Genomic DNA, 27,669 nt, shown 5'->3' on the forward strand with positions numbered 1-27,669 from the left:
TGATGTACCGATTGCGGAGTTATCAATGCGGCAGTAATCGGTGCTCGATTGCGGCACTTTCCGATTTCTGGTGAGTGCAAAGTATCGATGCTGCACAGCTAGCAGCTAGTATTAAAAGCATTCGAACGAGTACCGTGCAACTGTATAGGGTGGACGGATGTGATGTGAGAGAAGTCGCTTTTTAAAAATAATCATTCAGTAGCTATAGCAGCCATCAATAGCAACAAATACGATCTATACTCGAGCGCGAAAACGTATTTTTTTATAGTGCAGAAGTAGCAGTGCGACTATACACACATTGCGAGAGTGTATGTATGTGCATGTGTGTGGAAAACAAAATACAATACAAAAAATTAGCACAACAAAAGCAAAAACACACGTATTTCGTATAAACGCACGTCACGCGGACAACAACATTAAAGAATAACGTTAAGTGTGGTAAGAAAGAAGTGACCGCTAAGCACCATCACACAACCACAATCACCAAAAACTAAGCAGAGCCTAAAAAACTATACATAATATATAATACATACATACATACATACAACATAAATAATCGAAAACATGTCAGCCGCCGATGTTGAGACGCAACCGCAGCAGGAGACGACGAATGGCACCAGTAAATTTGATGTGCCCGAGATAGAATTGATCATCAAGGTGAGTGATATATGCGTGTGTGTGTGTATGCGCATATCAATATGTATTTCATAAAATTGTCTACATACATGAGTACATCGGTATGCAAAAACATTACATACATGTAGATTACATATCCATGTACGCTATGTACATCTGTATCCTAAAAACGTATGTAAATATATATGGCTGTAATGTATATGTGTGTGTATTTTAAATTTCTTATTTATGCGCTGCTTGCAATTTTCCATGCCACACTCTCTCTTGCGCGTTTCGTATGCAAAAACCCAGAGCGCGCACAAAATTCACACCAATGCTCAAAATTATATATACACCCGACAAGCTAGCTAGAATATTAAAATATGAACTTTATTTCAGGATTTTAAAATATATGTTAGATGTACTGGATATTTATATCTTTGAATGTTTCCCTCAGGACATGTTTTTATTATTATTCAGCTAGGAATGCCAATGTTTTTCATGTTTTTAAAATGTCACCAAAGTTTCGCTTTCAAAATAATTCCAAATACTTTGAAGCCAACCCAAGTATTCTAATGATAGAATTTATATTCATTTTCAAATTTGTGTGTTTGTACATCAACTTTTGCAATTGAATACTATTTCTTTTGTTATGAAACTAATTTATTTTGTAAAGGTGTTCATAGAAAATATAATTCTAGAATCTATTATTGAAAATAATGATTGCACAGAAGAAAGAAACAACATAGATTTGTAAATTAAAATCAACTCCAACCGATTTCTCTAGAACTGTTGAAGCTCAAGTTGAAGGCTTTGCTTGTTGTTTCTATTGTTTTGAGCTCGAGTGTATGTGTGTGTGTGTGTGTGTGTGGCAAAAACAAAGCATCAGCAACAACAACAACGAAGTGAAAATGCAACACAGACAAACAAGCATCGTCAATATCAATGTTGTTGTTGCATGAACTTAAAATGCCGCAACATACAGACATTGTCGTAGCAATTGTTGTTGTTGTTGTTGCTTCTACAGTTTTCTGTGTGTCACACACAGGCACCAACAAGACAAGAGCAAATAAAAATTATTTTTATTTTCTATTCATTTATGTTCGCGTTATGGACACACACATACATACAGACAGACAGACTTATGAATAAATATTGTATGTATGTATGTATTTTCCTTGTCGTTTTCATTACTTTTGTTTGGTTAACCCTTTTTTACACATCCCAATAGCAGCAGCACCAACAACTACAATAGCAGCGCCTCTGCCGCCCCCTCTTTGCCGTTATTCTGCTGTTGCTGCTGCTTCTTCTTCTTGTGCTATTGTATTATTCTTCGTCGCCTGCTGCTTGTATCTGTGCAACAGTGCGAGCTGTTGTTCTTGTTGTTGTTTGTTGTTGTATCTAAGCAAAAACTGGTTTCTGCCAAATACATGCATATTTAGTATACTCCGTACATATGTATGTATGTAAGTTCGTTTGTATATACATACATATATATGTACATATGTATATGTTTGTATCTTCCTGCTGTTGCTGCTGCTGCGCTACTCTTTTATTTCTCCGCCAGCTAAGCAGCACACATACATATGTACATACATACATACGTAAGCATTTTCTTGCGCATTTGTTAATAATATTTGCTCTTCATTCTTTGCAAAAGCTATTCCATTATTATTTTTACACGCTCCGTTATCTTGCATAAAGTTTAATCGCATTTCATTCCGACGACAAAAATTCATCATCAAAAGCGATTGGCGGCTTTTTCCCCAGCCCCTGCCTATGACACTGATTTCCTCTTCCTTAGCGGCTTCGATTCATTTTTTTCCGCACATTTGTTATTTGTATTTTGGTTTTATCTGTTGGTGTGGCGCGCTCAGCTTGATTTCTAAAATTTCTTAAGACGTACGTCATGTTCTCTCTCTGAGACGCACACACGTACACAAACACTCATATTTATCTAACTATGCACATATGTATGCATGTATAGATGTATGTATGTATATGTATGTATATGTATGTATGAGTTAGCAACTAAAGAGCAAACACTTCAGTCAGTCAGTCAGTCAGTCAGTCAATCCAGAGTCACTTCATCGCTTCATCGCTTGTTTTGTCCGCTACCCTGCCCTGGCCCGCCCCTCCCTTCCCTTCCCCGCCTCCAACAACCTTACCGAAGGTCTCGTATTTGCCATAGTAATTGCTTTTTGCGTCCGCTTGTTTTATTGTTGATTCTATTAGTAAGCCTCAATCATATTTTGTATTTTTGGCGCTGACTTCGCGCTTCACCCACGCGCTGTCAAAAAGCCGCACCTTCACACACACACACACACACACACACATTGAGGCAGTTGCATGAGTAATACCAAAATTTATGCACGCGCCCTTTTCCTGTGTGTTGCAACAACCAAAAAACCAGTCGAGTTGTTGCTGTCTCGATGATTGAAAGCCAAACAGAGCTCTATGGCTATTAAGAACCATTCTCCCGTCCATTTGTTGTTGTTGACGTTTTCAGAATATTCCATAATCTTCTAAATTAAGGAACTATAAATCATTTGCTATCAAAACCCATTATATACTCCGTTAGAAATTTGATGAACTTTTTCTTTAACAACAAAGTAAGAAATGTGTTAAGCAGGCGGAAAATAGTAGCTCGAGATAATTGTTGCCATGTCTAGCTGTTATAGAAACATACATACATACATACATATGTGTGTATATTGTTCCAGAAAGTTTTTGGATACTCCTTTTCCATATAAATTCCTTACACTCTTAACTCAATATGTATTTCTTGTGCCTTAATTCGTCGACGTTTGAATATTATTTTTGAAATATTAAACACTTATTTTTACCCGAAACATCATTTTTGCAAGCAATGGACTAAGTGTCCAATGATGAGTATAACTTTCTTTTGCTCATTAACTTCAAAATCATCGAAGGCCCTGTTTTTACTGAGTGAAGAGACAAGCTTTAATACTGAGCAGATCAGAACTATACGTGTGCTATAGCTCAGCACATTTACCAATATTGTAGATAGGAAAAGCAGCCTGATTCCAGACTGAAAATAATTACTGAAATAGTTTATAGAGAAGGCAGAGGAAAGTCCATTCTAACTTATGAGTATGTACATACATACATATGTAATTAGAAGAAGTGGGTTATTAGTCGAAAGAGTATTCCCCATTTGTCAGCATCTGAATCTGAATTATTCCGTTAGAACTAGTTTGAAGCAATAATGTGAAATAAATGAAATTAATTGGAACTAATTTTTTTTTTATTGTTCTTTCTAAACGGCAACTAACTAATAAGATATTCAAGTCAATAAAGTTTTCACTCTATAACTAATTTGCCTGTCAAATATTTCTTGCTGCGGGAGGGGGCAGCTGATTGAGGTGGAAAGTGGTGGGGCGGGGCGGGGCGGGGCGGTACGGTATGCTGCATGCTTTGGATGGTCGATCGGTCGATGTAACCGCTTGCTTGGGCGCACCTGTTGCCGCTTCAAAACGTTTCACACTCAATGGAGCAGAGCGCAGCACGCACGCTTGCAGCAGCAGCAGCACCACCACCAGCAACAACAACAACAACTACAACAACAGCAACAACAGTGACGTCTTTGACATAACACATTTGAATTTTTCGTGCTGCTGTGTTATTTGTTTTGGGCAATCAAAGCTAGCATTGCAATGAGAAGCAACAACAACAGCAAATAACAACAAACGTGCTGAGCAAATACATAAAAAAATACACAAAATTAAAAAGAAAGAAGAAGAAGAAGAAGAAGCAGAAGTAGGCACGAAAAACGTTTAAATACATACACACATACATAGTATGTTCATATGTGTACACCAAAAGTGAAAGTTCAATTTGGTGAGCCCAAATACTTGCTTGCCTCTGCCGGCTGCCGCTTGCCTCTGTGTTGCATTGAGGAAAGCAGTCGCGGCATTCACATTCACTCTTCAACAGCAACAACTTCATACAACAGCAACAGCAACAACAACAACACGAATTGCCTTCGTGCGATCGCTCGTTCCGCGCAACAAACGCTACAAACAAATGTTGTTTTATTGTTGTTGCTATTGCCGTTGTTGGGGCCAAACCACCAAAACAATCATTGTACGCTAAACAGGTTTTTCTCGTGCAGTTTTCCGCCTCCTTGGCCGCGTCGCCCACACACACACACACACACACACACACACACACACTCATTAAGAGCCAATATACAGTGCGGCTCACTTGATTAGGTTCATCGATTCTGGATTAATACAATCATATGCTAAGCAGCTGATATTCTACCAATTAAGTTTTTAATTGACTTTAATTCGCTTTCAAGGCCATATGTCATTCAAAAATATGACATTAAAAAATGCTGCTTTCAGCTGCAATTTCATTTTTATTCGATTTTCAATTAAATGTACTCTACTCCTATTTGAATAAATAGTATGATGATATTTCAATTTAAAAACGATCCTGTGAAAAATGTTGTACCACACTTTTTGCTCACTCTGCTATACTAAAACAAAACTAATACTTATTATGAAGAATGTTTTAAAACATGACTAGAAATGCGTCTTAATAGAATTCATAAAAGATAATTTATAATTTCAACTAAACGCTGGCCCGTTTCCGTTTGAAATACTTGTGTATTAATTAGTAGTTCGAGAAGAGGAAGCGAATCTTTAAAATTATAGCGTACTTATAAAATACATGTGTATGTACTTGTATATGTATATCCATGACTGGCCTTTTCTATGCAACATTTCGATTCATGTCATTCATAAGTAAAGCTTTATTTGTAGCTTTTTTAGTGATATACTTTATCATTTTCGTAATCCAAACAACAGGAATATTTGTATATTAATAAAATTAATGCTAGGATTCCCCATTAAGTTATTTTTTCATTTCAAAGTATTAGACAATTCGTTGATTTTCGTTGGAAGCTCCATAACTGATTAGAAACTCCAGCACAGAAACCGTAAAAGTCACAGAATGTGACTTCGAAGTGGAGAAACAAACATTTCAGATCAAGTTGGGCGACTGTTATCGAAATGCTTTGTCTAAGTTTTATCGATACCTGAGCAAGTTGGGAGTCTGAAGTAAGCATCGTTTGAAGCTTTCAGGTTGCAGCGCGTAGAGTTTAATTGAAGGTTGTTGGAGTTGTTGTTGTTGTTGTTTCTGCTCTCTCACGAGCAGCAAGACGAAGAAGGTAATAAAAAACTGATTTAAAACAAAACTTTCATATACGTGCCCCCAACAAAGCAGCAAGCAAAAGAGACAAAACAATGAAACACACTTAATGCACATACACCAACACATTCGTACATTTGTTTAGTTTACGATGCTCGGAACACAACAATTGCATTTGTTGTCTCCTCTCATTGTCGCTTTGTGTCCTTCTCTTTGTTATTGTTTTGATGTTGGTTGTGCATTGGCATTGCATCCAACACTGTGTCTGTCTGTCTGACTGTCGATACAATGGTGTTTACTTTAATAGAAACAACTACAGCACTTCATGCCGTTTAAGACTTTCTGGTTTAAATTATTTTCAAATTTGTGTACGCATTGTGCCACAATTTTTAAGAGAATCTCAAGACATGATTAGCTTAGACTGGTCTAAGGTCGATTTCGTTTCTACAACACGACAAATGAAGGGTTATTGTTATTATCGGTTCCTTAAAATCAAAACTTATTAAGCTTAACAGAGTCCCCCACTTCTTCACTTCTTCCATCATAGATTTTCTACTAAAATTGACATTTTTCGAATACTCATAAATAATGCATGCTAGTGCCTTATTGTTTCAAATTAAATGAATTAACTGTTGTGAGAAACGTTGCCGGCCGCAGTTGATTCTATTATTTTCCATTCAATGAACTAAATTTCTTTGGAAATTATAAATTGGAAAGAAAACAGACGAAGAAGGCCTCAGATGTTTACATTTGTTTTACGCCACGGCATGTTGTTGGCATGTTGCGGGTCCAATGTTGTTGCTGTTGTTGTTGCCTATGCCATAGAACACGCGATCGCCTAAGCTTGTGGGTGGGTGTAAAAGCAAACATTATAATCAGAAACTGAATCAGAATGACGCACGTCTGTGTGCATGGGGACTTCATTGACAAATTGTGGCCACGCATCAAAGTACAAAAAGGCAACAACTGTGGCTAATCACACTCATTGCACATTGCAAGGGCTCGGTTACATAATTATTTACACACACACTCATATGGATGCATCATGTTCATCATGTGTGCAAATAGTTGAGTAATGAGAATCGCAGAGAAGAGCTCCTTTGGTCGGTTTATTAAATTACCTGCAATGCGCAGCAAAATAAAGAATGCAGAAAGCCTTGTAAGCCGGACGAAATGACAGAACTAAGCTCGTTCGACTGTATGTACCGCAAGATCTTATGAACAATTAAAGCTAGAGATATTAAACTTGGCATTTAGACTACATTTATTTTGATGCGTACACAGCTTATTACAAATTAAGTGTACTTCGTTTACATTATAAAGATGCAGAAGGAATGGGGAAATTAGAAAAATGGTCAAATGAAATATCGCTGTGCATATGTTATGTGAAAAGCCAATTGTTTCTTGCGATTTCATTACAATTTGATCAAAATTGGAACTCATGGCCTGTGCTTAAACTGGTTAATTGATGAAGATACCCTAATTATATTTGCACTCTCATTTAACTCCCAGAGAAGTTAGCATTAGAAGCAGACAATACTCGTTTCTTCTTTGTAAAGATTGGGCCAAATGCTTGGAATTGTTTTGGTAAAGATATGTGTTCTTTAATTAGCCACCAAGCTGCTGTCATGTCGACAGGTTGTTTACTTTAATTAAATTTTATAAATACATATATTTAATTTTGTTGGAAATTGCCCAATTCTGTCACTTCTAGAGCGCTTATCTATTAAATACATACTACTAGACTATGCCACATACTCGTAATATCAACTAAAATAGCAATTAAGTCATTAGGCAAGAAATGTCGCAGCGCTAGGGTTCTAGAAATACATAGTGGGCCCCACACCCAACCAACCTTCCCTCTCCCTGACATACGAGCCATAAATAATAAGACAAAGTGGAAAACCCATTACCAATTTGGGCCAAAAGATATGATGCGATGTATGATATTGTTGATGTGGTGTGTGTGTATGCGCGCGGGCTCTAAGAGGCACGTTTTGTGCTTTGAAGCAACAGCAGCAACACTTAACGTTGATTATATTATTCATGTACCTACGTGCATATATACATATCTATTTACTCATTCTTATTTATAAATACATACATACATACATATGCGCGCATATTTATACCATTCTGGGTATTACTTCATCATCATAAAACGGACTCACTGACTGATTCGCTCACTGGCTGTTGACGATGTTTGGTTGGGTTTGGGCCGGGACTGGGGTTCGGCGATAAATAGTGGCGTCTGCTGATAAGATATGCACAGTTGATATATGCAGATACATACGGACAATAGCGGCCACTCAACTAGATGCAATCCTTTTTATACCCTGTAACTAAAAGGTACACAAGGGCTTGTGCCAACTAAGAATTGTCACAGGCAGAAGAAAACACTTCCGACTCCATAAGGTCGATTTAGCCTAGAACCTAGATCCCAGAGTCTATAAGAGCTAGCTTCCTTCCGGGGGTAGGAGTACCCCCGCTACAGAATTTTGTCAATACTGTACACGATTCCAAAGCTACATTAACTAAACTTTGAGTACACAATAAGGATTTAATTATCTAAGAAAAGTTATTCGCGCGCATGTAACACAGAGGTGGATGTTTATTTGCCTTATTGCATTGCTTCCATCTGAAAGCACTTCCCATCTGATGATGACTTTAGCAGACTCTTAACATTTGTCGTTAAACATTATCTTGACCCAAATGCTTGACACTTATCTGTCGGAAGTGTAAAAAAGACGTGAGACAACAGTTTGAATTGTAAGAAAAAAGAGATTGGTTTTTATTTCTACACGTTTCAACACGTTTCCTGTTATTTTCGTTATCATTCCTTTTCAGTTTATTCCACCATTGTGATTAGAAATGGATTAATAGTATATGTAATGGCAATATTTCAGCATTTCAAAAGATTATTTCTAAAATAAAATTTAGTTTTACGAGATAAGTAATGAAATGCAGGTCAATCATGTGTGAAGATTTTATAGACATTATACGTGGGCGCACGACAGAACCCTAAAAGAGACCTATTCAAGTGGCTGCTGCTGTATCTAGAGGTAAGGTATGATGAGAACCCTCTGGTCGCTGCTCGCTTTGGCCTAAAGAAAGCATAGAACTTTAGGTTGACAGCCAGCAAACGTGTCTTTTTAAATTATTTACTTACATACTATATATGTTTGTAAGCGTGTGTTTATGTGTATGTATGTATGTGTGTGCAACACCCCCAACCCATTCTCCCTCCCCCACACTCATCAGCAGATTCAAAATTATTTAATTTCTTCTATTTTTTTCACAAATTGTTTAAACCTTATTTATTGCCTCGCCTCCCCTGCCTTCCTTAATTGTTTGCTTTTGTGTGTTGCGGGCACTTATTATCTTATCTTAAGGTATTTATTTTTGTTGTGTGTAGCTTTGCGCTTCGATCGAGGCTACAAATTCTCAATTAAAAGGCAGAGAACGAAAGAAAAATAATTGGTGGCGTCATAATCAAATCGAAGATGTTTTGCACTCTTGGCCAGCACCAACAGAAACAACAACCAATTGTTGTTATCTCGCTCTATTATTTTTCCATTAAAATTTATATGCCAGCTGTCCGTTGTTGTTGCTGGTTCCGTTGCTCTTGCATCAACAATTTGTTCAAGCTAAAGCGTATTTAAATTTAACATTTTGCGATTCATACACAAATCACAAATTTGTATGTAGGTGGCAGATATTTTGTTGATTTTGGCAAAATGGATTCGGTTTCTGGTTAATTTTTCGGTTCTGTGTGTTGTGTGTGAGTGAAAAAAAAGCTTTGGCCACACACGTAAGAAATGTGTCAAACATTTTAAAAATATGAGTTTGAGCTGAAAGTTATATTGGAAATATAAAAGTTTAAAGTAAATAAAAAGATATACAGGATTTCCCTACCAAGCACACACTTCTAGTTATCTTGTAGAATTTCTTCTTCATTCTTCCTTATCTTGGTTTCTAAAATAATTCGATAATCGATCTAAAAACGATTCGAAATCAATTTTGGTACGAAGACGATTAGAACCTCGTTGCGAATTCAAAACAAGTCTGAATTACAATCGTTTTAGTTTTGACAAGTAATTCAAGACGGCCACATTTGCTAGTATTATTTTCAAATGGGTTATACTTTGCAAGTGTGACCAGAGTCACACACGCTTGAATGCATTCAACGGCAGATGCCACTTGACATTTAATGATTGCTGGCAACGTGTCAGCATCATGTCTATTTTGGAAAACGGCAGCAAGTGCTTGTTGGCAACCCTGGCATCGTTCGCAAAGCCGACCGACCGGCCACTCTGACCTTTGACGCTGCGCACATGCCTTTTATGATCGTACATATGCAAGTGTATTTCATACATACATATGTACATATAGGTATGCATGTGTGCTTATTGCATTGCAATTTACTTTGCAATATTGACAACGTAATTGCTTTTTGAGCCGTACGCACACACGCATAAACCGTAATGTAAACAAAGCATAAAGCGCAGAAAAGACAAAAAAAAAAACGGGTAACTAGCAAAATAGCAAGTAATCAGGTCATTTGGGAATTTATGGCCAAGACATGCTCTCTGTGCTCAGAAAGCTCAGCAGTCTGTGTATGAATTGTTGACTTATGTACGTTTGTATGTGTGTATTTATGTCTGGGCAAACGGTAAATAATACTATAGAGATATTGTTGTGTGTGTTATTATTTGCCGTCGGTCATACAGACAACCACTTGCTCAGAGCTCTAGGATAGGATCAAGTAAGGTTTTGAGTGTGAAGTGACTGTGAGGCCCCAAGGCAGCAATCTACATTCCTAATGAAATTCGTGTGTAATTTCAACATTAAAAAAGCTACCTTTTCTTTATGAAAATGTAAAATAGGTTCATTTATAATTTGCTGTTTCAATTTCTGAGCCGTGTTTTTTTTCAAATATACATTTTATTAGTTTTATTCTCTTTAATTTATTTTGAAATTTGTGCATTTTTTTATGTAATTAGTATGTGGTTTGGTTTTTTGAACACATTTTTTATTATCTTTCGGGTTAATTGAATCGTACAACCATTACGTATTGGGAGTTTCTTGGCACTTCTTATATTATATTTTCCTAGGAATTTAAGTGAGTTGATGATGAGATCATCTAACTAATGTCTTAATAGAGTTCACTGTTTAATATATGTATGTACTTGTATGTATTTCCATAAATTGGTTTGTTTAATTTTAGGGCTGCATATTAATGTTAGCTAAGTTGTACTTGTACCTTTCATTAAAAGCAGTTTAAGCTGCGTCCATATTAAACAATATTTTCGAGAACCTTACAGTTGTAAACTTTTGCTTTTCGTAAAACCAAAAACTGTAAATATAATATAGTATAATCTAGAAAGACGATCTGTTTTTTTTTTTTAATTTTATTCGCACCCACATGTACAGTCAAGAAGAAATGGCCAGATACATTCATTAATGTGTATGTATGTATGTTTTTTATGGAACTGATAAACCGTTCGGGCAAGAGTTAACTGCCGCCCCTTTATGTTCGTACATACATACATACATAGCTATGTATATATGTATGTAATTACATTTGTATGTGCGTTAGTATGTACTTATGTATGTTTCTCAGCAGCTGAGCGTCACCTTTTTCCAATTTATAATTATTTTTTTTTATTGTTATGTGCGGTTATTAAGCCATTAGCACACAACCACAGACATACATTCGTATGTGCGTACATGTGTAAATATACATACATATGTATGTACATATGTATGTACATATGCGTGTGTATAGTTAAACGGTCACACGCACGTTAATTGCTTCTTCTATTTGGAGCATTAAACAATATTAAAGCGTTGCAATTAGTGCGTAAATAGTTGAACAGCTGATTGGCATTAATTACGTACTTTATAGGCGCTCATTAGTGTTATGTAATTATAAATTTGATCGCTTTCATTGAAATGTTATTTATATTAGCACTTGACTGGGCAATTCGCGTACCCGCCGACAAAAAGCTGGCTGCTATGTGGGGCAAGCATACCAATTGCACTTCTTATCTCAATCAGGTGGCAACTTTCGCAACTCTTCGTGCACGTTAACATTTTGTTGTTTCTTCTGTTACTCTTGGTTTACGCTGCATAACGACTTGGCAGTTTATTTTTATCACTATCGACTCGGCAAAAGTAAGCCATTTACTATATACAGTCCATGCTTATCTCAACTACGCACATACATACATACATCTGTACTATATGTGTGTGTGCGTGCACTCACGTTGAAGCAAACAAGTACACACACACACACACACGCACACGAAGCAGCCGTTGTCGGGCCATTGGAGTTGAAGCACGCTCTCGAACATTGACGGCGGCAATCAACAAGTAAACTCAAGCTAAAGATGACATCATCATACATCATCGGCAATGGTAATGGCAACGACATCGGCGTCATCATCATCGATCTCAACGGAACAGGCAATGCAGTTAATAGAGATCATGATGATGATGTTGCCGCTGCTGCGCCTTCTGTTTTACGGCGACAACTACACACGTGCTCTGCCAAGTTGGGGGCGTCTGTTTGCCACTGCATGCATATGCATGTATGTATGTATGTACATATGTATGTGTCTATATGTACGTGTAGGTGTGCGACGTTTGCCAACACTTAGTCACGCGACGTTCATTCATTGGCGGCGTTGAATACAATCATGATGATGATGTCACATGATTGAAATTACTTATTTATGTTGTTTTATTTTGTTAAACTATATTTGATTTATTTGTTGCCGCCTCGTCCGTCAGCCGCCTGCGCTCTAATTGATGGCACGCGAACCATCCCTCGATTTCATTTTTACCCACGCCATGTCATTATGTAATAGTATATACTATAGCATTCGGCCCCTATTTAACGCTCATTGACCCTCTAGTGAGAGTGTCAACTCGTGGGTCTCCATTCTTGTCGTTTCTGACATGAGTACAAATTTTGAAAATTAATATTGCATGCAGTTGAGTTCCCTTTTACAAATAAATTACCATAAAGGCGTTCTCGCAGAAATCTTTCCCAAATACTTGTACATATGGATATGAAAGAGTGATCACAGGGCTTTGTTAGACCCACGTCTAAGCCGGGGAGAGAATGAATGCAATTGATACTAGGTGTTAGAAATGATACGGTCCTTTACGGACATAGAAGCCATACAAAAGACCGACACTCGTTCGAAGGGTTTCTTGGTCGTGCAAAACGATTTATTGAATCGATAGGTGAATATTTTGAATTAAATTAAATTCAGGATATCATATATGTATGTGTTCTTATTAATAAAGAGGGCTGTCTACTTTGCAGCACACCTTGTCTCCTCGTTTTCTCTTCGTAAATAAGTATCCAATTGCATGCTAGATATTTAACTTTGTTCAAACCCCAAACAAATTATGTAATTAATAAAAATATTTTTGAAATCGTATCGCAGGCCTCTACCATCGATGGACGTCGCAAGGGCGCCTGCCTGTTCTGTCAGGAATACTTTATGGATCTGTATCTGTTGGCTGAACTGAAGACGATCAGCCTGAAGGTGACGACAGTGGATATGCAGAAGCCACCGCCAGACTTCCGCACAAATTTCGAGGCCACACATCCGCCCATATTGATTGATAATGGGCTGGCCATACTGGAAAACGAGAAGATCGAGCGTCACATTATGAAGAACATACCCGGCGGCTATAATCTGTTTGTGCAGGACAAGGAAGTGGCCACACTTATTGAGAATCTGTATGTTAAGTTGAAGCTGATGCTGGTGAAGAAGGACGATGCCAAGAACAATGCGCTCCTCTCGCATCTCAAGAAGATCAACGATCATTTGGCTAATCGGAACACACGCTTCCTGACCGGAGACACCATGTGCTGCTTCGACTGTGAGCTGATGCCACGGCTTCAACACATTCGCGTCGCAGGAAAGTATTTCGTGGACTTTGAAATACCGGTAGGTGATCGATATCGAGCGGGAGAGAGAGCAATCATTTCTTAATTCTTTCTGCCGTTTTTAGACGCACTTGACGGCGCTGTGGCGTTATATGTATCACATGTACCAATTGGACGCCTTCACACAATCGTGCCCGGCCGATCAGGACATTATCAATCACTATAAACTGCAACAGGTTTGTCCATTTAACCAAATACCTCCAGACCACTGTGAAATATCGAACTGTAGAAAAGCATTTCACATGAGGGCCTTTCAACGATAATAATAATTATATACTATATATTTTACATCTACTTTCTCCCGCACAGAGTCTCAAAATGAAGAAGCACGAGGAGCTGGAGACACCCACTTTTACGACATCCATTCCAATTGATATTTCGGAGTAGAGTTTTGAAGCCACGTGCGCCATGCTGCCCATGGATTTTTGGACAACTTTACAAGAGCAACAACTACAACAACAACTATCAACTATAATATAAATACATACGTATACATAAACATATACATATATACCTACATATATAAAAATAACTTTATATATAACAATCGTTTTTTAAACAGCCACGTTGCCTTCCCCTTAACTACGCGTAATTGTATTTTATTTAAATGACAACAACAACATCAAACAAGACAGGCAAAAAGAACACCTTTGACTTAATTGCCCGCCTCCGTGTATTTTGTTCTTTTTTTTAAATAATTATGATGTAATTAATATATGTGTATTTGATATACATAGAAACATGCAAGCATATCTACATAAACGATTATGTAGCTTTATTTTATTCTGTACCATGATAGCTGGACGACTCGCTTGCCGAGCGACGACTATCTTTTGTAATTTGCAAGGAGCTTTTTGTGTAGAAGACCTTTTTTTTTCGATTAATTAATTTGTATTATTACTATTTTTGCTTTGGCTCCCTGGCGCGCGTTGCCATTTTGTTGGCTTGTATTTTTTATTAAACTATTTTATGATAACTAAAATGCGAAGATGAGAGAAGAGTATTTTTTGTATTAAGTGAAAGATTACAAATAAAAAAGATTTAAAAAAAGAAACAAGAGGGCATTTTATTGAAGGCAACAACGGAGCCAAATAGGCCTCCAAATTTTGGGAAAGCAATTTGATTATTATAACCCATCAAGTTCAAAAATGGTTTTGTATAAATTAATACAAAACAAACAATGTTTTTTTGAAACAAAAATACTTAATCCAGTGATCCAATGACTCACCTGATAGTTCTAAATAAATTACAGGAGTGCTTGATTTTTCGAAAATATGGTCTAGGTGGTTGTATCTGATTTTGAAAAAATTACATAATTACACAGCTCGTTTTACTTTGTTTTATCGATCAACCAGGAAATATCGGTAGAAATTCTGAAGAATCTGCACTTTTCTTATCACGATTATTTGTATACTCACCTTAGGCTCATGATTTACGAAGTCTCCTATACAATACCAATCCCGAGGCGCAGAATTTAACGTACATACAATTGGACTATTTTAATTCATCTACATCTCGATTACATTTGTAGTTTAAAAGGTAAATAAATATATGTACATATGGAGAAGTATTGTTTGAATCTTTGTACGATTTTATTACTATTTTACAGTGTACATTCGTGTACGAGTCCCAACAATATTTTTACAAAACAACAAATTGAACAAATTCAATGCTAACTCCTTGAGTTCACTTTAGTGGATAAAAACAATTGATAAGAAAACCTACATATAGACTGAAAAATTTTGTCGGCAGCTATAGGCTAAGCCATCTGCTTCCCCTGAGGTCCTTTGTGGATAAAGTTAGGTATTTAAAGCTTCTATATGTCGTCTGTTGTATAATGGAAAGCTAGACTGTTCCATAACACTATGTGCTGTTATTTCGTTTGCTGCTGCCGTTGGTCTTCGTCAAACTTTTTTGCCAGCTGGTCGTCTGCATCTATATCCACATGATGATGGTGGATGGTCTTTGGTGGCAGCTTATAGGGGCGTATGAACTTAATGTTGGTCTTCAAGGCATGTGGTAGTACATGCTCGGGAAGCAGACACCGCAAGAAAACATAAGTGAGATAGGCTGTGATACCCCAGATGCGAGTCTGATCCACGACAAAGGCGGGTCCACTATAGCCTCCTCGGAATTGTGTGTGACGTGTTGCCGTGGGAGTCAACAGTGAGTTGAGTGGCACACTGAGTGCCTCCTCTACTTCCTCCCAGTTTAGCTTCAGCTCCGATATGTGAAAGTTCGGGACGACACCCACAACAGGCATAATGGCAGCACCACGGGGAAAGTGCATTACGTTGCCCTCGCCCCATACTTCAATGCGATCCCGAGGCAATCCAATCTCCTCCTCTGTCTCTCGCAGGGCACAGTCTATATAGCTGGCATCGGTGTCGTCGCGGATGCCGCCAGGAAATGAGATCTGTAGACTGTGGCGACGCAGCAGACGCGAACGCCGAGTGTAGAGCAGTGAAATGTCATTGCTGGAATAGGCATTAGATAGTCCTATCACCAATATCGTTATTTACTTGTTACCTGTCGCGCTCTACGCACAGAGCAATCAAGACCGACGCAGAGGACTTTTCGCGTTTGGATTGCGGCTGCTTCCTGGGTCGAACAAATGGGGGGAGCTTACGCATATTTTCCATGCAGCGGTCCCGGTACTCCGGGGATATCAACATCGGAAAATCTGTAGTAGTGAGGGCCTGAGCAGCTTTGGTAGCTGTTGTGACACTGCTATAATAGTTACAGCCATTGCGGCCGAGCATTCGAAGCACCTGGAGTGACATCTGCCTCACAAGCAAGCGAGAATTGGACAAAGACATATCGGTAAGTGTGTGGCTATAAAAATGACAATTTAACTTTTTATGCTCGGAAACAAGACGAATTTAGTTTTGGTAACTACTGAACGAATTTCGAATTGTACGTGATGTAAACAAATGAACGAACTTTGGAGTCTCAGCTGAGCACTCTGGCAACGCCAGCTCCATCAGCTGAGTTGTAAACGAGTATCGATAGTGAGTTTTTGCTGTCGATAGTCGATTAAATGCAGATAAAAACGGTTACACGTCGATGACAACGATTTAAAATGAGGGAAAATCCAAGGAAATATAGAATTTTGAAACTGAAAAGAATTGAGTAGCTGATTGAAACATAATAAGAATAAATATTTAGTACTTCCTATATTTATTATTTTAAATAGCCCAAGACGATTGATCGAGGTATTCCTAACAACTGGTTTTGATATACAAATATGCACCTTTATTTCAAAGTGCTGCTTAAATAAGCTCCATAAAAATAATGGACTAGGCCCAAAAAAAAATCTAATAAATAATAACGCCGACATCTTCATTATCTTGACTCTCTTAAATCAGATCTTAGATACGAAATAAACTGAAAAAAGAATAGCTACTTAACAACTTTTTAATCCAATTTCTTTGTTCCATTGTTAATTCATGTATTTATTCTCACTAGATAAGAGCACAATTTTTGTTTAGATTAAATAGTCTTCAGTATCTGGCAGTGTTTATACCATTTTTTTGTTCAGCTTATCATAAATATATTTTTCACCCTGCAGTTGAAAATAATTATGAACTGACTTTAGTGTCTGTAACATCCCATTGAGGGCTTGGTAATTGAATAATTTTAGGCGTTCTTCAGGTTTACCAATTTGTAAATCCTCGCAGAAACTGAGGAAACTAGCTTTAGTTGGAAAATGTTGTTGTTCCAGACGATCAAAGCGAATCCCCAAAACCTGACCTATTGCCGACTCTTGTCGCTCACGTTGACTGACGTCGGCGTCGACAACGACAACGACGGCGACGTTGTCGTCGAATGACTAAAGTCAATTTATCGTATCTATTAGCGTTTGGCATTATGTTTTCCTATCGCACGTCAAAGTCGCGACGTTGCGATGTGAACTGAAAGTAATTCAAGCGCCCACCTTGTTGGACATCGTGTTTTATGGGCACTTGACTATTTCTCAGTGCGCTTTTGTGTGATTAGATGATTAGGGTGATAATCGGGCTCCGACCAGCCCGCGTCGAAGTCACAATGTCGCTGCACAGCGGACAGTGTGATCTGAACAATGCAAGCGTTTCGATGTTGTGGGGGAAACTGGTCTCGAAGCTACCACCTGCTGCTACTGCTCCCCAACATATTCCAACTGGTGCTAGCCTTGCGTCAGTCCAAGTCCCTTAACGGCGCCATTCGCCCGGCTGCGAAGCTGACAGTGATGCAGGGTGAGGGTTTTATAGCCTATCTGGAGCTGGCAAAGAATTTTGGTGCGGTACACAGCTGCGTCTTTCACTACCAGAGCGACGCCGATCCCACTCCCCTCGATCTCAATGCTAGCACACCGCTTGTGACGTCACGAGGTGAAAATGTGCTGCCTTATGCCTCGGATATCTGCGGATTGCGTGTCAGCACAGTAAACGTAATAACAGCGGGAAAATGGCAACTTACCGCCACCAATGTCCATGGCGATACAGAAGAGGATGCGGTCGAAATAACGATATTGCCGATTCGTATACCGCCGGCACAGACGCGGGTGCAGGGCACCTTGGGTCAAGGTACCATCACCTGCAACACCAAGGAGAGCCAAACCAAGCATTGTCACATTGTTGAGCCCTCGACGGGCGCCCACTGGCCCAATAGCTGTACGCTGACAACCCTGATGCGTGAGAATCGCACATTCGAGTGCCGCACCTATGACTGGGGACGCATGGTCGCCGCCACTGAGCGCATTGTCGTCCAACTGGTGCCCGATGAGAGTATCGTTGCTAATTCCAATGCCACGCAGCGAGAAAGCGACACGCATTTGGTGCTCGGCTGCCAGCTGGCGGACACAACCTACTCGTGCACGGCAACCCTGCCGGATCGGGTAACCCAACTGCTCCTCATGGATGGTCTCTATAGGGAGCGCTACGCAACAGCTGAGACGCAGTAAGTTCCACCTAGAATTTGTAAGATAAATTGCGAATATCTACATAAGTGCGAAATGTTTTCACCTTTATCCTAAACATGGAGCTGGAAATAAAAATATAAGTGTATTAAAACCATTCTTAGCTCTTGTGGAGTTTAGATTTGAACGCTTGTTATACCCTGTACCCCTAGGGTAAAAAGGGTATATTAGGTTTGTACAAAGTAGGTAACAGACAGAACGAAGCATCTCCGACCCTATAAAGTATATATATTCTTGATCAGCATGACGAGAGAAATCGATCTAGACATGTCCGTCCGTCTGTCTGTCTGGATGAACGCAAGGATCTCAGAAACTATAAAAGCTGGAATAACCAAAGTTGGTATCCAGATTCTCCTAGGTCTGAGATAAGACGAGTTTATTTTATTTTTTGGAATTTTTCCCCCCTTCCCCCGCTACAGAATTTTGTCAATACTATCCACATTTCAAAAGCTACATTAACCAAACTTTGGACACATAATCTATTTACAATTCTATAGTTTTGTTTTAAATTTCATCCGAATCGGTTAATTCTAAGAAAACTTATTAGCGAAAAAAGTTCACCATCCTCTTCTTCTTCTTTTTGCTTCTGTTATGGGCGCATATAACTCAGTCCCGGAAATTTGTATAGAGTATATGTAAACAAATACAAATCAGCTTCTAAAACTCTTCATTCCAGGCACTTTAAGATGCTCTCTAAATGTAGGAACCAATCCATAAGAAGATATAAAATTGGTTTCTTTTTCGATTGAACCTCTTCAACTCCTCATTCCAGAATTCGCTCTAAATGTAGCAACCAATAGTTTTCTGCAAACAGTAAAGTGGAAAGAAATGTGATCACAATCTGTAATGGGAAATTGTTTGTTGTGTGGATTATGGATCTTAAATGTAGGCTTGCAAAAATCATGCTTTTAACTTTATAATAATATTGAAAAATAAAAAGTGCAGTTTTTTGCAAAAAGAACCCAGCATTGATCGGAAGAGGAATATCTAGGAAGCCCGAAATTTGTGATCTTTGTAATGCTCTCTCTCCTGCACTGCTCACCTCAACTCTATTTTTCATTTTGTTTCAGGGTCTCGAACGCTCTTTGCGAATTGGAGCTATCGTTGCCGTTGCAGGAAGAAGAGCAAGGACTTTGGCGCATACTGAATTATAACACAGTACCGCCAAGTGGCTGCCTCTACTATGTGGGCCTGCCCAGAAAGCAGATAATTGAGGCTGAAATACAGAAATTGCTTGGGGAACTACCTCAGCAATTACAACTTTACGCGGATAAGACCACCATAGAGAGCATCGAGTGTGAAGTGCCCTTTGTGGTGCATGACTGCTTCTTACGTTCACCAAACAATAGCCTTTATTTCCCATCTTCCTGGGACATGCGACGAGGCGGCACCCATGGACTCTGCCTATTTCGACAGCTACCACCGATTGCCGGTACTTGGACGTGCGGTGCACGTGGCGCCAGCTACGAGAAGGAGGTACTCCAGCACATCGAGGTGATGATCAAATCGAAATTAGGTGAAGTCGTCACTGAGCAGTTGCAGGCTCGCCAAGGGGAATCGGCACGCTTGATGTGCCGCACAGCCTTTGATGCGCCCGCCCATCGGTGCGCCTTCATCGAACCCAATGGCACGGTTCACCTGGTGGCCACCAGTCGGAGCATACAGACAGCTGGGTAAGGCACATTACAGCTCAGTCGCAGCAAGTCGGCGATATATCAACAGATCTACATACTTATGTACAAGATATCAGACGCATGTTTCAAGTTTCAAGGAAACTCTCCTCAATTACATTTTCTTTATAAGGATAGAATACTTGGTTAACGAATCCAATCGCTGTTCCTTACAGGCGGGTGCAGTACAATGGTCGTGGCCTACCATTGGGGGACTGTGGTATACAAATCAATAAACTGCTGATCAGCGATTTTGGTACTTGGCGGTGTCAGTTTGCGCTCAGTGAGACCTCAAGCGGAGATTCCACATTTAGCATGCTGCTGGAGAAGTCGGGTAGGACCTCTGAAATGTTCCGTTATACATTTCGTTAATTACTTTTGCTTTAGAACTGAGCCAGGCGACATCCATCGGACTAGGCATAGGCCTGACAGTGATGACTATTCTGCTGGCTGGTGTGGTTATTGGCACGGTTTTCTACAGACGTCGCAACCTGAGCGCCCAACACAGCTTTCCTTCGGCTGATCCTTTGCAGGTTTTAAGGGGCCCAAGCGAGGGAGTCAGCAGGGAGCCGGCACATGAATCCACCAACTGTTGAGTTGTTTCAAAAATTCGAACGGGAATGGTATATAGAACTAAATAAAGTTCATTTTTTCCTAACTCGACACCCAATTGGGGTAAAATGGTATTTAACATACCAATTGTTGAGCTGTTTAGCAACTTCTTTCTGGCAATTATTTTTAAATACGGGAATGGTGAATAAGTCTTTACGAAGCTGTACTTATTACTCAAATATCAGCTCGTAATTGCACAACTTTTTTTTTTGGTACAATACGGATTCGATAAGCCCCAGCAAAATAACATGAATAACAAATTTGTTGTGCTAATGTCTTTTTGCAAAGTTTTTACAAAAATTTATTTGTTGTAACATTTGACTCTCATTTGGGGTCGATAGGGCTTTCAAATAGGCATTTGTTAACAGATATAGCCACAAGAATCTTTCTCTAGGGACCAGTTTTGGGAACTACGGAAAGTCAATGTATTGCAAATTCGGCGGGCAATATGGCATATGCTCTCCATTTATATTTTTAGCACTGTATCCCAAAAACTCCATGGCAAACATCAAAGCAATCTATTGAAATATCGTAATCCTGGGAAATATCCAGTTTCAAAATGAAGATGTCATTTTGCTATAACTTATTCGATGGCGACATACATATATAAAACAAAAGTCGGGCCAGAAACTTCAGTATTCAAATTTTTTTTTGCTCAACTTTGTAATATATGTATGTACATTTAAGATGCACAATATTTAAAGCCCTTAACATTATAACTAATTAACTACGATATTATAATTAGTTAATTTCCTTAAATCTATGTTATAATCCTTATGTATTTTGTATGGTTCTAGAAGTCTTGTAAAAAAAACGTCTAAAAAAAGACATAAAAACAGAATTAGATGTATAGCAAATATATGGCCCTTAATCATTCAACACATTCGGTGCCTGAATAAAAACTTATTCTATATTCCACTGAAGAAAGGAATCGTAATTTAAAGGCTTATAAATTGCACACTGGATTAACTAACTACATATTTATGTATGTTTAAAGTTTATAAAATTTATAAAAATACAATTGATCAACTCAATACATTATGTTTTCCATTGCAATTTTCTTACAAAAATATACGATTCAACGTAAATGTCACCATGTGGTGGGAGAATAAAAAGTTGATCACGTTTTCCTAAAAATACGATAATTTCTTAATTTAGCATACAAGTATAGGATATATACTTGTACATGGGAAGACTTATGGACTTACTGGCAATAGAAGCATACAAATAAAATGCTTATAAATGTCCTATGTGGTGGGACAAGCTTTTTTAATTAGCTCTAAGTAGCTTTGCCTTCCTCCTTAACTATCTGGTTGAAATCATGCAGAAGCATGTCTAACTGGGTCACTGGACAAGTTGATTTCATAATGGCGTTATCGATTTCATTGAAATCAACATCCCAATCATCATCAGATACCCAAAGATCTGTGCTAGCCCGACGTAAACGCTGGTGATCGGTATTCTTAGATGAGACTTCTACACCCTCATCGGTAGATGTATTTGGACTTGGCTGCTTGTTTTTGGCATTTGATTGAGAGGTGCTTGGAGTGTCAGGTGATGTGTTTTGGGAGAGCGCGACCGCTTCATCTATTTGTTTAAAATCAAATTCAACATCTGTATCCGAGCCCCAAAGATCTGCACTGTCGGATCTTTCTTCCTTTATCGGCGTCGAGGTAAGGTTCTCATCTGTTACTGCTACATCGATGGGATTAAAATTCAATTTATGTGAACACTTTGGACTAACGGGCTCCTGTTTAATATTGTCGAATTGTGCCACATCATTATCAGATTCCCCGTCCGACCCCCATAGATCTGAAGTTTCTGGCCGCAAGTCTTTTGTTTTGAATTGCTGCTCAACTTTCAATGATTCATCGATCCATTCCCAATCCCATTCCTCAGAGCAGTTCCACGTCGGTTCAGGACGTCCCCCGATTTCGTTGGAGTCAGTGGAACTCGCGTTCGAAGCGTCGCTATCCAAACGTTGCCGTTTCTTGGATGTCGCTTCCAATTCTACATCGTTCTTATCATCATTATCAGCTCCTTGCAGACTCCTCAGACATTTAAGCAATTCAGGACCATAACGTTCGTATTTGGAATTATAATATTCATCAAGTTGGCAATCGCGCAACTCGTCCATGTTACTGGGCCTGGCCAGTGCCAGTTGGGTTAGAGCCAGGTCTGTGGCTATCATCGAGGGCATTAGGAACAAATTGCGCGCCAATTCCATCCTAAAGCTGGATGCGAACAAAAGAAAAAACGTTTAACATAAATAAGCTAGTTAAAAAGAAAAATGCTTTACTCGATAATTAATGTAGATGGTTTCATAAAAAAAGAATAATTTATAGATAAATTCCTTATATACCAGGTAATACCTATGGCAGCTATGTATATGATATAAGTATTAGTCCGATCTAAATGAAACTTAGCCACATCGTTCTTTAAATAAACATTCAATTTGTTTTCAATATCTCCAAAAACAAAAAAGTTTCTCTTACAATGACTGTCTTTAAGCTAGATAGATCCTATGGAAGGTATATGATAGCTAGCCCGATCTAACTGAAACTTTGCCATATCGTCTTTATATCAACCAACTTCTCAGCATTTAATTTGCTTCCGATATACAAGTATGTATAGTTTCTATGGCACTAGGATCAATAAAATTATTTCAAAATCGGCCTACAGCTCATATTCGTTCATATCTATAAACGTATATATACTCACCGAAAAAGCGCCTGCACTGCCTGAGCATATGTTGGCGATTTAATCGCCAGATTTTGTGTCGAAGGTTTGGGCGGTATTGCCTCGTTCTGTCCGTTAATGCCCACGTCCACTAAAGATATCACATTAGATTCGTCATTTCCGTGGGGTTCCAATGACATCTGCTTTTGTGATCCGCCAGTTGTGTGTTGATTTGTCTGACTTAGTTTAGACGGTGAGGGCATAATTTCCTCATGCTCTTCTTCAATTTCTACCTTAGATGCTTCACACCTGCTGGGCTCTAAGGATGTCTGCTTTGTTAAATGACTTATTCGATTTGGTGGAGGGGCAGAGAGCTTCATTTCATTGTTCTTTTCTTCAAGTTCCACCTTCACTAAAGATATCAGATTATATTCTGTATCCTTGCCGGGCTCTAAGGATATATGCTTTATTGATCCGTCAGTTGTGTGTTGATTTGTCCGACTTAGTTTAGACGGTGAGGGCATAATTTCCTCATGCTCTTCTTCAATTTCTACCTTAGATGCTTCACACCTGCTGGGCTCTAAGGATGTCTGCTTTGTTAAATGACTTATTCGATTTGGTGGAGGGGCAGAGAGCTTCATTTCATTGTTCTTTTCTTCAAGTTCCACCTTCACTAAAGATATCAGATTATATTCTGTATCCTTGCCGGGCTCTAAGGATATATGCTTTATTGATCCGTCAGTTGTGTGTTGATTTGTCTGACTTAGTTTAGAAGGTGAGGGCATAATTTCCTCATGCTCTTCTTCAATTTCTACCTTCTTTATGGGCATTAAATTAGATGCTTCACACCTGCTGGACTCTAAGGATGTCTGCTTTGTTGAGCTGCCATTTGTCGGTTGATTTGTCTGATAAAGTTTAGGGAATGCATGATTGCTATTTATAGAACTCACTAATCTATTCTTCTCGATAATTTCTAATATTTCTTTTTCCACAGGTATCCACTGTTTTTCACTGATCCCAGGCGGTTTGGTCATCACAGTCTTTCGAGTAGCTTTGACAACCTTTTTAGGAGAGCTGCTCGTGTTGTCGCTGTTAATCGGTACTAGGTATTTGACCAGCCCAGGATAGGGCTCAATGACAATGGCTTCTCGCTGGTCATTGTCATTATCGAGCCAACAGCAACCCTTGAGTGAGACATGGGGCATAATGTATGTGAAATTTGCGACCCTACTCTGTTTCCAATCGTATTGTATGTAGCCTTTGCTCTCCAGATGTTCAGCTAACACTTTAAACCACGCCTCCGGCTTGTCGCTGCAACGACCAAAATATCTATGCAGCCTGCAGACATCCGGTAAAGTCTTGTCGCGGGATCCACGCAGTGCTCTGCTTAGTTTGGTCAAACCGATACGACCATTTCCATCACGCATCATGGTCATTATGTAGAGTGCATCCGCGGTAACATCGAGGTCTCCGTTTGCGTTGAGACCCTTGTAGAACCGCTGGTAGTTGATGCTATGATTCCGCTTTCGACAATTGTCGCAACAAGTGCGCCGCGGCTGTAGCTCTGCCAACGCTGTCTGATCGTCAAAATAGCCGAGTATGAAACGACGACGGCATTCGGTTGTTCGTGTATATTCTACCATTTGTTTAGCAAACATTTGCAAGGTTTGACCGCGTGCAGGTGTCAGGTGATTGATGTCCTGCAGCTTCCTGTGTAACATAGCATCAGAGTCACTGTAGAAGAGCACACATTTGGCCTGCCGGCCGTCGCGTCCAGCACGCCCAATTTCCTGGTAGTAGCGCTCAATATCGCTGGGTGCCCCATAGTGGACAATCAGGCACACATCTTGTTTATCCAGGCCCATGCCAAAGGCGGTGGTGGCAGCAATAACACTTTTTTTGTTGCTGGTGAAATCCTGCTGATTTTGGCGACGTATTTCCATCGGAAGATTGCTATGATAACAGGGACAGAATACGCCATTTGCCATCAACACTTTGCTTATATCCTCGACCATCCGTATGGTATTGCTATAAATAATAGTGGATCCACCTTGGGTGACAGCCCAATTCAGATAGGGTTGCAATTGCAACCAAATCGCTGATGTGCCCTTAGCCGTGCTTTTCAGGCGCACACTCAAATCCAAATTGGGGCGATCAATGCCGCTGGTCAGCAGCCGAGGGTTGCGCATACTCAGTTGCTCGCAAATATCCCGACGCACTTGGTGAGTCGCCGTTGCGGTGAGAGCTAAAATTTGAACATGGGGCACAGTGGATCGCAACTCAGACAGCTCTCGAAAGGCGGGTCGAAATTCATGGCCCCATCGGGAGATGCAGTGCGCCTCATCTATGGCGATCAGGGCTAGGTTGTCGCCCAAATCGTATAGCAGCTTCTGGCCGTTACCAGTTGTTAGATACTCTGGTGTGGCGTATATTATTCTGAATTCCATTGCCATTATGCGCACCTTTATCCCTGGATCCTCCTGTGCGGTGCCCAATAAACAGGCACGCTCGTGCTTAGAATTCAGTCCCTGAACTTGATCCTCCATTAAGGCAATCAACGGCGATATAACGAGCACCACCTTATCGAGGTAGACAGCTGGAAATTGATAGGTAAGGGACTTGCCATAGCCAGTCGCCATAATGGCACAAACATCGCGCTGCTCCACTAAAATAGAGCGAATGACTTCCCACTGTAGCGGACGAAATGTTTCGAGCCCAAAATTTTTGCGCAGGCACTCCAAATATTCCTCCGGGATTATTTGCGTAGGTTCTACTTCGGGCTTTGCCATCCTCTGCCTTTCACTTCGTTCCATAATTCCTCCACAGCGTATGCAATTTAATTGTTATTATGAATTACGAATAAAAGCACTTAAATTGCAGATTATATAGATTGTAGTGTGAGCATGCCTATACCAAATATATACATGCATACATACATAGATTATCGCAATCCACCAATATTCGTGGTGAATCTCATTCCGAGAACATATTAATACTTCCGATAGGTTGCAAGTTATAGATCGATTTCATCAATAAGATATTTTGGTTAAGATATTTTAAAAATGTGAATAGAACATTTATTTTAAGAACTATGGAAACTAACGTGAATAATAATTCGTAATTAACATAATATCGATACAGCAAATAAACTTAATAAAACAGTTTTTTTTTTCAAAATATATACGAGGATATTCTACGATAATTTTGTCGATAAGCCAAAATTAGTAATCGATGCAGACTACTTTTCGAAGACTACAGGGTGCGCCATCTTTTATGTCGGTATGTAGATATTGAATAACTTTGTCAATAGTGAACCGATTGACTTGAGTAGACCAGAAATTGTACAGAACCAAATTAAATAAAAATATCTCATACTTGAAAATCGGTTCTTTATTTTCAAGGATATTCAATGTTTGTATACCGACATAAAAGATGACGCACCCTGTACTATCTCAGATTGCGGGTTTTTAAATTTGGCGCCTTCATTTTACTTCAGATTTTTTCATTTACCCCCTTTTATGTATAAGTGTTAGTACTTATTTCGCTCAGAACCTTTTATTTTGGGTTAAACAGATGATAATTTTTTAAATGACCATTTTTATTAAAACAACCAGCTGCTATTGCCTTATGTATGAATGCCATCTCTACACAAATGCATATGTTATGACAGCACTAGGTTTAAAACGGTGAGCCAGACTAACAGGCTAGAGCTCAGCTGACTACTAAAACCAAGAACTGAAGTCTGTAACCAAAAACTGCCTGAAAATAAAAATTCTTGATTAGTTATTATTTATTTATATAAAATATCGCCTTTTGATAAAAATTAATGGTGATTAATGCAAATACTCCGATATTTGCGCACCCCAAGTAAAAATATCGCAAATATCGACTTATCGATATAATATCAACAATCCTATTATTAAAAATTGCATTTACCAAGCAACTTTCTGTGTTTGTGTGTGTGTGCGAAAATTGATAAACAGCCGGAA

The 27,669-nt window shown here is 39.1% G+C and overlaps 3 protein-coding genes across 4 annotated transcripts; 1 reads left to right on the forward strand and 2 right to left on the reverse strand.

Annotated features, from left to right (window-relative positions):
* Nucleotides 1-135: 135 nt before the first annotated feature.
* On the forward strand, nucleotides 136-14,344 carry LOC115627129 (chloride intracellular channel exc-4). Of its 2 annotated transcripts, none has more exons than XM_030522702.1 (4): nucleotides 136-657; nucleotides 13,254-13,763; nucleotides 13,828-13,938; nucleotides 14,072-14,211. In XM_030522702.1, the coding sequence occupies exons 1-4, from the start codon at nucleotides 565-567 to the stop codon at nucleotides 14,147-14,149; spliced, it is 792 nt and encodes a 263-aa protein (XP_030378562.1). In that variant the 5' UTR covers nucleotides 136-564; the 3' UTR covers nucleotides 14,150-14,211. The 2 variants fall into 2 exon arrangements, with proteins under 2 accessions (XP_030378562.1, XP_030378561.1); XM_030522701.1 differs by lacking the exon at nucleotides 136-657 and adding an exon at nucleotides 12,171-12,386 and having other exon boundaries at nucleotides 14,072-14,344.
* Nucleotides 14,345-15,330: 986 nt separating this feature from the next.
* LOC115627239 (nucleoside diphosphate-linked moiety X motif 8) lies at nucleotides 15,331-16,685 on the reverse strand. Its single transcript, XM_030522862.1, has 2 exons — nucleotides 16,292-16,685; nucleotides 15,331-16,239 (listed from the first exon to the last, which is right to left on the reverse strand). Exons 1-2 carry the CDS (start codon nucleotides 16,579-16,581, stop codon nucleotides 15,636-15,638), a joined length of 894 nt encoding a protein of 297 aa, XP_030378722.1. The 5' UTR covers nucleotides 16,582-16,685; the 3' UTR covers nucleotides 15,331-15,635.
* A 5,441-nt stretch (nucleotides 16,686-22,126) lies between these two features.
* LOC115627169 (Werner syndrome ATP-dependent helicase-like) lies at nucleotides 22,127-26,542 on the reverse strand. Its single transcript, XM_030522759.1, has 2 exons — nucleotides 23,723-26,542; nucleotides 22,127-23,235 (listed from the first exon to the last, which is right to left on the reverse strand). Exons 1-2 carry the CDS (start codon nucleotides 26,491-26,493, stop codon nucleotides 22,281-22,283), a joined length of 3,726 nt encoding a protein of 1,241 aa, XP_030378619.1. The 5' UTR covers nucleotides 26,494-26,542; the 3' UTR covers nucleotides 22,127-22,280.
* Between the last annotated feature and the right edge of the window lie 1,127 nt (nucleotides 26,543-27,669).

This window comes from Scaptodrosophila lebanonensis, unplaced genomic scaffold, assembly GCF_003285725.1.
Source record: "Scaptodrosophila lebanonensis strain 11010-0011.00,11010-0021.00 unplaced genomic scaffold, SlebRS2 tig00000092-arrow-pilon, whole genome shotgun sequence".
NCBI classification, from domain to species: domain Eukaryota; kingdom Metazoa; phylum Arthropoda; class Insecta; order Diptera; family Drosophilidae; genus Scaptodrosophila; species Scaptodrosophila lebanonensis.

Bases quoted from the DNA above. Each gene is read 5' to 3' on its own strand.
- LOC115627129 (XM_030522701.1), top strand. From the start codon at position 12,186: ATGACATCATCATACATCATCGGCAATGGTAATGGCAACGACATCGGC. The intron at 13,764-13,827 runs GTAGGTGATCGA...TGCCGTTTTTAG, and splicing joins TCGTGGACTTTGAAATACCG to ACGCACTTGACGGCGCTGTG. The intron at 13,939-14,071 runs GTTTGTCCATTT...TCTCCCGCACAG, and splicing joins ATCACTATAAACTGCAACAG to AGTCTCAAAATGAAGAAGCA.
- LOC115627239 (XM_030522862.1), bottom strand. From the start codon at position 16,581: ATGTCTTTGTCCAATTCTCGCTTGCTTGTGAGGCAGATGTCACTCCAG. The intron at 16,240-16,291 runs GTAACAAGTAAA...TGCCTATTCCAG, and splicing joins CTGTGCGTAGAGCGCGACAG to CAATGACATTTCACTGCTCT.
- LOC115627169 (XM_030522759.1), bottom strand. From the start codon at position 26,493: ATGGAACGAAGTGAAAGGCAGAGGATGGCAAAGCCCGAAGTAGAACCT. The intron at 23,236-23,722 runs GTGAGTATATAT...GTTCGCATCCAG, and splicing joins GCAGTGCAGGCGCTTTTTCG to CTTTAGGATGGAATTGGCGC.